Raw genomic sequence first — 9240 nt, 5'->3', positions numbered from 1 at the left:
TTTTGGTACGTTTTTGAAAATATTACCTGAACCCTCAAAAAGATCTCCAACTCGCTGAAATTTGCGTACCGATTAAAAATATGATCCGGCGAGTACAAATACCCAACCAACGCCCATTTTCGAAAATCTCACTTAAATAGAAAATTTTTCCTGGATATGCCTGGTCTTTGTTCTTCATTCGAGCGCAAAATGCAATTTAAAATGATAATGCATGAAACTTAAATAAACCACATATCCAAGCAATAAACATGCATTTAATGCATTAAAATAATTTAATTGAAATACAAAAGAAATTTGACAACTTGCATGCATGTGGTTCACGTGGATTTTCAAATTTTTGAGACGTTACATATACTACGTTGTGTTTAAATGATGTCGTAGGATTTTCAAATTTAAATATTTTCAGGTGTCGATAATTTTGTAATAAGAAAATTAATTTATAAAAAATCTTTGACGTCATGATTCATTAAAAAAAAAAAATTGACCTAAGAAACATAGATAATGTAAAATAATTTTTTTTTATTTACTACACTTTTCTACCTATTTATACTTTCCGACCACACTGCAATTTACATACGCCGCCTGAACATTGCGGTTGGTGCACCACGCGCCGCTTTTGGTTCACCGGCGAAACGGCGGATCACCATACGTAAAACGACAAACTGTTCTTCCCTCCAAAACCCTCGTTGCAGAACATCGATATACGGGGAGAAATACTGCTTATACGATCGTTTAGTTCCATGTCTTCAGTGTTTGCAGTCATTTTCTTGATTCTTTCATCATCATGTGCGAGTTCGATTTCAGCTACAGTTTCGATCGGATCTCGTTCTATTTTGCGATTGATCGACGATGATAAAGCTGAAAAACCAGATCTTGCGGTTGAATTGAACCCCTCGAATTTCGATGCCGTGCTTAAGGAGACCCCAGCAACTTTTGCGGTTGTTGAGTTCTTTGCTAAGTGGTAAAGTTATTTCTTTTTTGTGCAATACTTTAATCCTTGTTAAGGGACAAGGGGTTAGGTTTGTTATGTCTTTGTAATATGTATGTATTTGTTTATATGTGAGATTTGTTATGATGTAAAAATCTTGGTCAGATGGAAAATAGTGATTCTTCGGAGACCGTGAAATGGTATGTTCTCTGGACATATGCTTTTTCCAGTATAATCTAGTATATTGGTGTTGTGCTCAATGGAAGATGAAGCTCTTTTGAGAGGTGAAATTTCATAATGTAATAATTTCTTGGGAGAATTGCGATTAGAAGTGTTAGTGACTAGGGAGTTTCTTTTTTCCTTTTGATGGACGTTGGGACTTGGGAAGTTTGAGAAAATCGAGCTGATGATGTACTATGTTTAACAAAATTGACAATGTAAATACTCGGAGGGGAAGTAACGCCTTGAGCAAATGGTTTGAGATAAAACCCAATTGAAAGAATAGACCTTATGTGGGGAATTTTCTTTTTCCGCTCTCTTAAATCGACGAAATTGGACAAGATTCAATTGCTAAAACATACAATGGACCTTAGTGGTTTTGCAGTACATGATTAAAAAGTGAAAGGTAATAGAGAATATACATATATTCAAGAGTGTTTCTTATAAGTTGAGAAGAAGAAACAAAAGTGAATTATGCATTGTACCACCTTGTATCACACATATGAATCAATCAATAAAAGTGCCTTTGGTGGAATCAATCAATAAAAGTTCCTTTAATGGCGAACCACCTTAAATCTCGCATTGTTTATTCGCATCAAATTTCTCTTCATATTAGTTGTGCTTGTTTCTGCATTGATCTTAATTGAAGTCCATTACAGAAAAGCTTTTATAATCTCGATCAATTCAATTAAACAAAGTAAATCAATTCCCTACAAATTTGTGCCAGATATAAAATTGTTCTATCTTTATTTTTCAGGTGTCCTGCTTGCAGAAATTACAAGGTATGTTTGGATTCTACTTAGGTGGCTATATTCCATCTCATTACTATGTTTCTCATTGAAATTTACAACTTGGGCAGCCACAATATGAGAAAGTTGCAAAACTTTTTAATGGGGCAGATGCAGTCCATCCAGGGATCATATTGATGACTAGAGTAGATTGTGCCTTGAAGGTACTCATGTTATGCTTCCCTCTTTCTTCAAGACAGAGAGAATTCAGCTATTTGTTGAGCTAGGTTAGGTGTTTTATGCTCTGTTGGTAAGTGAGCATTCTTTAAATGGTAGTCAACAATGTCACGTCTGTGTTTATATTTTAAATATCAATTTTTGTATTACCATGAAATTTAAAAATATGGTTTGACACCTATTAAGGTACATGTGGCTGGGAAGAATCACAACAAGAGCCGGAAAAGAATAAAAAAGGAATCCCAACCACTATTTTTGCAAAAATATTTAGATATCCACATCTTTCATTGATAAAACAATATTACTTTCCATAGTGGAGCGAGGGAATATGGTGGGCCCATGTTTAATAGCCATTTGGCGAACAAGCTGATATAAAGTCAGAGAGCATGTGTGCATATTTTGGTGGCTCCTATTTTATTGTATGGAATTGCAATTTTTCTCACCTTGTTTTTAGTTCCAAGGAGAGCAGAGTGATTTTTTTTTTTGTTTGGAGTTTATAGATTTAATAAGAAAATTTCTCTGCTTTCTTAGAGTGGTCTTGAATCTTGTGTATATTCCGTCAAAAACTTGCAAGCAGACATGCGTGCAGATAGACAAAGTTATGCAAAACACTCACATCCATTGCCACTTCAATTCTGCAATTGATAATGGCATTTGTGCTGTTAACAAGGCTAGCCGACAGTTAGCATTTAACATTAGAAGTATGGATACAGTGTTAAACTTGGGATATCTTTTGAGTTTATTTTATAACGTTGATTTAAAATAAAAACTAGTAATCCTGATAATTGTTATTAAAGATATATGAGTGCTCACCGGTCAAGGTATAAAGCAAATTTGCGCCTTGTTGAAGCGGGACATATTTACGCATGATATTACAGAATATTTATGTGTAAAGGAAGTTTGTTGCATGATGTCCAATATGTAATTAGCAAACTATTCTACAAGTATAGAAAAGAAATATTATTTGATATACCAGGAATTATGAGTGCTAATATATCACTTGTCATTTTGAATTCACAATCCTTGCCATACTGTAAGGGCAACCTTTTAAGCGAGCATCAGGCCTTTTAGGACAGCCGAGGTGCATGTTTTACAAAAGACCTGTGCCTAAGCAAGCATTTTACAAGCCTTGGCTTGTCCGTTCAATTATTTTTTTAACTATGCTCCTTATAAAGTTGCTTAGACAGTTTGACTTTGTACTACTGAAAGGAGCATTCTAGGACTGAGTGCTAATTTACGTGGTAGTGAACAGCCCTTGTCATCTTATTATGGTTTCTTCTTCTTACTTTCTTGGCAACACAGGTAAATACTGACCTTTGTAGTAAGTTCTCTGTTGATCACTACCCTATGCTTTTATGGGGCCCACCTTCTAAGTTTGTGTCTGGGAGTTGGGGCCCAAAGCAAGATAAGAGCGAAATATATTATGTTGAAGATATGCGGACAGCCGATCGGTTGCTAAATTGGATCAATAAGAAGATGAATAGGTACAATATATGTTTGCTTTTACTTCCCGCTTTTGTCAGTGGAAATATGACCCCCATATTTTCTGACTTTTACACTAATCACTCAAGATGGGGATTGTAAAACATAAGGTGCATGAGTGGTTTCACTATAAGAGACCCTGATTTATTTGTTAATTTTTTTCTTCTGTAATATCAAATCTATTAGTCTGTCAATAGATGCATTACTAGACAAATATTGGCTTCAAATTGATTTGTATTTGTTCTTTTGACATATGTTCCTTTACATTACAGCTCATATAGCTTGGATGATTCGAAATATGAGAATGAGCATCTGCAGAGAAATGCTTCAGATCCTGGACAGGTACTTCTGAGCTCATGTTCTGAACAGTTGACTATAGCTGAACACTTTAAATTACATTATTACGTACCTTTCTGACTCGCTGTCACGTATTTCTTGTGAAAGATAGCACGAGCTATATATGATATTGAGGAGGCAACATCCACTGCTTTAGATATCATTTTGAAACACAAGGTGCATATATACGTCACTTTCGTTTTTTTCTCACTTCTGACTTCATCAACTGATTTGTTTACTGATTATCTCTCTTATTCATTAATAATTTTGTCAGATGATCAAATTAGAGACTCAAGCATCGCTTATAAGATTCTTTCAACTTTTGGTTGTCCATCACCCATCAAGAAGGTGGGTTAATTTTTTTCCCCCCTTTTATATTGGTTATTTATTTGCAACATCCTTTTTAATTCGAATTTCAATCATAGGTGCCGGAAGGGAACTTCACAAATACTAGTTGATTTTGACGACTTTTCAGTTAAAACAAAGGAAGCTGCAAGTGGTGAAGGGAAAGATCTCCTTGGGAATTATCAGATATGCGGAAATGATGTTCCCCGTGGTTATTGGGTATGTATGCCAGTTATTCTACGCTCTTCTTGATGTGTTTTGCAAGTCCATTAACTGAATGTGGGGAAATTCACTTTTCTCACGGAAATTTCATGGAAATGTGTAAGAAAAATCATAATTCAAATTTTATTTTCTCTTAAATAGTGTGTCTTGTAGTTTAAATCATATCCATAAGAGGATATAAACTTAATAAAATTCTTGTACATGACGTGTAAGTAGACACCAAGACGTACGTCATTGTTTTTATACCCTAAGGGATGAAGTTTATTTTGATTTCCTTGTTACCTGTTTGATTTCTAGTAAATCACTTCCACAGATATGGTTTTCTCTGTAAAAATATGAATTTACTTTTCGGTCTTTAAATGAATCGGTGTGATTCTCTCTTATAAATGAATCAGCAACTAATTGTTTCCTATTGACCTTTGGATTTCCCTTGTAGATGTTTTGTCGTGGCAGCAAGAACGATACTAGAGGTTTTAGGTAAGGCACATTCATAATCAATTTCTCGAGTATCCGCTCTTTTCTGATTTTGTTGATCTAGTGCTGAGAATTTTGATAATTACACAGGCAATTAACTCGGATATTAAACATTGTGTTGGCATGGAGGTGTTTAAGAATCAAGCCCCTTGGTTCTTGTTTTGAGAGATTTTTTTCCTTGGATATTCTTTGTTGGCCATTAGCATTCTGTCTTTTGCTTAAAAGTAAACTGCTTCAATGCATGAATAGAATGCATGTTACCTGTAGCTTCGAATGTAATTAAGATGATGCTGGTTTATCCTGAAGAACATCTTGTAAATGTCATGCCAATCAAACCTGGAAACGTTTTCCGCTAGATGTTTCATGGAATATACCTGATTTTAACTGGTCTCTGGTCCATTAAAGCTACACTATGATTAATTAAACGGCAATCAAAATGGTGACACCTTTGAAGTTGTAGTAGCAGGCGTAACTGATATTTCTGTTACCTTTGCAGTTGTGGATTATGGGTTTTATTGCACTCACTTTCTGTACGAGTTGACGATGAAGAAAGTCACGCTGCATTTGCTGCTATCTGCGATTTTATTCATAGTTTCTTTCTCTGTCAAGAATGCCGGCAGCATTTTCATGACATGTGTTCAAGGCAAGTCCAGTGTTACCTTCCATAACAATTTTGCTATAGAAAATACTACATGTAAGCATATGAATCAAACTTTGCAGTGTTACCAAACCTTTCAAGAAAGCTCGTGATTTCGCCCTTTGGTTGTGGGACGCACACAACAAAGTTAATGAGAGACTTATGAAGGAAGAAGCAAAAGAAGATACCGGTGACCCTGAATTCCCTAAATTAATATGGCCTCCACGACAACTTTGTCCTTCCTGCTATCATTCGAAAACTACAAAGGATGTTGATGAAAATGGGGTCAAATGGGATCAAGACGAGGTTTATAGGTTTTTGGTCGACTATTACGGAAAGACACTTGTATCCCTATACAAGGATAAGGAACTTGTTTCAGACAAGACTAACATATTACCAGCTGATGATATAACAGCCTCAGCACACGCAGTTACAGTGCCTGTTGGAGCTGCTTTGGCCATTGCTGTTGCAAGCTGCGCATTTGGAGCCCTCGCCTGCTACTGGCGCCAACAACAGAAGAGTCGGAAGTATAAACATTATCTTCATTCTTTAAAAAGTATTTGACTATAATGAGGATGATAGTGAACTTCTGCATCATAACTTAATAAACGTAGTTATTTCGTTTTTTTATACGAAAATTTCAGGCCAAAGAGAAGCTGGAAGTGATGTTTACACAAATTATACTTTTAACATTGGTTAGAGTTCACCAACAAGTGAAAATCAGATGTATATCAGAAACCAAGATGAATTCTTTCTCCAAGATTGTAGCTTTAAAGCTTTTATCTGTAATTGGAGTGTAAAGATTTTGCATTTGGTTTGTAATATAGGTGAAAAATTGATATTTACAGTTGTTTTTTTCCAGAATGTAGTTTTATGTGAGATAAGGTGGATATGATCTTGTTTACATAATCAGTTGTAGAAGTTGTTTGGTCGGATTCACGAGGTAGATTCAACTTTTTGGACGTGTCTTTTTTGTATAATTTTTTACATTACAACATTGGGGTGGGGTGGGGTGAGGGTGTTGGGTTTTGTCTTTTCTTGCGTCGAACTCATTTACGTTGTTAAATGAAAACATGGTTTATGGGTTTGATCATCTTATGATTATTGTTGTATTATTTACCCGTATGGCTGTAATATATTTGTACAATCTAAATAAATGTAGAAGTTTGAAATTGTCAAAATGGTTTTAAGCTGCATTATAGGAAGACATTGAGGCTGTTATATTTTGATATGATCTGTGTAAATCTTGACAATTGCGGAGGAGGATATGGCCAGCCGTGGTATCTGAAGTATGCCATTTTACCAAAACAAATAACTACTGATAAATTGATTATAGCGTGATTCAAATATTTTGATCTGTATCATAGTTCTCAACCATTATGTTTTGGTTGCATTCTCAGCAATACAAATTTATTGCTCTTTTTCCAATAATTGTACGCTAACTTTTTTGTACACTATTCGAAGACGTTACATTGATTCTAATAATAATTTTTAGTCGAAAGTGTTATTTTATCCAAATCTATCACCCGTGTTAATATATCAACTCGATTACGCAACAAAATCCCAAAACACATAAAATTACTCCCTAACTCATACTCTCCATTAAATTACTGCATTTATTTGATCATGGAATGCGTATTTACACATCTACATGGTATCCCTTAAACTATGGACTATATTATATAAGAAAATGGTGAGATTTATAAGTTGTTAAAGTGTGAAGAAATAAAACAATAACTTGATTCATTATTCTTTGATGAATCCAGATTGGCACTTCCTTGTTTTCTCTCTATCTTTGATTAGTATCATTCCAGAACAAGTTGATCAAACGCAAAATCATAGTCACCATACTTCAACAACTGTTTCTTAATCGAGCGGCGATGGATACGATAACCTGCTGACAACCAGCCAAAGACGATTTAGAAAAATTCAAGCTTTTTAGTGAATTCAAACTAAATCTTCCACATCAAATTAAATTTTTTCTTGGAAGTGGCAGTGAAAATTTGCAAACAATCTTGTGCATTTCTCTTACCTTCTGGAATCTATGGTTTAGTATAGAAGCTACGGCTTTCAGTATGATGCAGATTGACAGGATAATCACAGCAACTACTAGCTTCAACTGTCAGTTTTGAGGAAAAATATTAGGAAAATCGTTGAAGACTTACATTTCAAGTAGTCCCACATTTTCGTTACCTAGGATCTTACCTTCAAAGGTGGAAGATAATAGTGCCCTGCTCAAATACGGTCCGCTCGAAATGGTATACAGTAGCAGTACCATAGCTATGAACTGTAAGGAATAAAGGTTAAACAAATGAAGAATATGTGTTGTTAGAAAGGACAAGTAAAGAATATGTGTTAGAAAGGATGCTAGCTAGCTATACTGTATATTTGGTGTGCGAAAAATTTTAATTTTTAATTTCGCCGCTCGAAACTTTCTTTGAGTGTCGTATATTATTCAACATCATTAGGGTATTTAGATTGTATACATGTGCAATTTAAACGCTCCTCTACAAACCAATCCGAGATTAGCGGAGATGACCCTTCTTATATCTCCCTTCGAACGGATCTCCGCATTTTGATCGTCAAATTGGGTCCATGTTCAGAGACTTTGTTCTTTGTTTGGATTGCAATAGTAATCGCAAACAATTTTGAGTTGAGAGTGGGAACCCCGAATTTTGGAAATCCGGAGTCGATGCAGAGGCGCGAGGCGGCGGCGGAAGCTACTCTTGGCCGAAATTTTTCTCAAATTCTTTAAGTTGTCTGAAAGGTTTTCTTGGAGGGGGGAGAATTTTGGTGAACTTTTTGTTGTGTATTTGTGTGCAAACTCTGTTATTTTGTTATCAAACCTTGATACCATATTTATAAATACACAATTTGTAACCCAAGTTTGTACTACTAACCTAAGATGCAACTCATGATGTGGGCATATCCACAGTAAACCTTGTAGCGCTCTCATGCTTCATAGAGCAACTCCTGCTCAAATTGGGCGATGATAGTAATGTCAGCTTGCAACTTCATGATCTTCGATGGAGGAAAATATTTAATGAGGAATCCCTTGGCCATGGCTTCACAAGTTGTTATTGAACCTACAAGCAAACGATTCAACCAAACTTTAGCTTTATCTCTTAACGAAAAAGAGAATAAGAGTAAACATATAGCATCATCAGAAACTCCATTGTGCTTAAAATATCGCAAATTTCAAGAAAATCCGCTATGTGAGTGTTGGGGCTCATCCAGTGCATTTTACCCTAATTGGACCGTATTTTGAATCATTTTGTTGGGATCGGTTTGGGGGAAAATCGTTGAGCTACAATAGCTCGGTTTTTGAAATATTGAACACCGATGAACTAAATCGAGTTTTATATGAAATCAAGCGAAAAACACTCGAAATAATCCTTCGTAGAAACCGATTAAATATTTTGTAAAACATTTAAAATATATGCAAGTTGAATGAGTAAAAAATATTTTAGTCGAAGAATTTTATCAAACACTAATATTTTGGTATTTGAAGAACACATAAAATACTTCAACAATGCATCTTTAAAACTATGAAAATGATAAGTAAATGCAATCAACAAATAGACACGAATTTGTTTATGGATGTTCGGAGACTTCAAATGCTCCTACGTCAC

General features: G+C 35.1%; 1 protein-coding gene and 1 pseudogene across 4 annotated transcripts; both read left to right on the top strand.

Annotated features, from left to right (window-relative positions):
* Positions 1-545: 545 nt before the first annotated feature.
* LOC140964205 (sulfhydryl oxidase 2-like) lies at positions 546-6570 on the top strand. 4 transcript variants are annotated; one of them, XM_073423777.1, is made up of 12 exons: positions 546-961; positions 1905-1929; positions 2007-2099; positions 3415-3596; positions 3867-3936; positions 4039-4107; positions 4205-4278; positions 4356-4494; positions 4934-4974; positions 5468-5614; positions 5692-6135; positions 6253-6570. In XM_073423777.1, exons 1-12 carry the CDS (start codon positions 741-743, stop codon positions 6272-6274), a joined length of 1527 nt encoding a protein of 508 aa, XP_073279878.1. In that variant the 5' UTR covers positions 546-740; the 3' UTR covers positions 6275-6570. The 4 variants fall into 4 exon arrangements, with proteins under 4 accessions (XP_073279878.1, XP_073279877.1, XP_073279879.1 ...); XM_073423778.1 differs by adding an exon at positions 1094-1128 and having other exon boundaries at positions 839-961; positions 5692-6570; XM_073423779.1 differs by adding an exon at positions 1065-1128 and having other exon boundaries at positions 839-961; positions 5692-6570.
* Positions 6571-8517: 1947 nt separating this feature from the next.
* On the top strand, positions 8518-8615 carry LOC140965353 (small nucleolar RNA R71; annotated as a pseudogene).
* The last annotated feature ends 625 nt before the right edge of the window (positions 8616-9240 follow it).

The sequence above is a fragment of the Primulina huaijiensis genome, chromosome 18, assembly GCF_012295235.1.
Source record: "Primulina huaijiensis isolate GDHJ02 chromosome 18, ASM1229523v2, whole genome shotgun sequence".
In the NCBI taxonomy this organism is placed as follows: Eukaryota; Viridiplantae; Streptophyta; class Magnoliopsida; order Lamiales; family Gesneriaceae; genus Primulina; species Primulina huaijiensis.
Note: the sequence above shows the minus strand (reverse complement) of the source record. Positions and strands in the feature narration are given on the sequence as shown.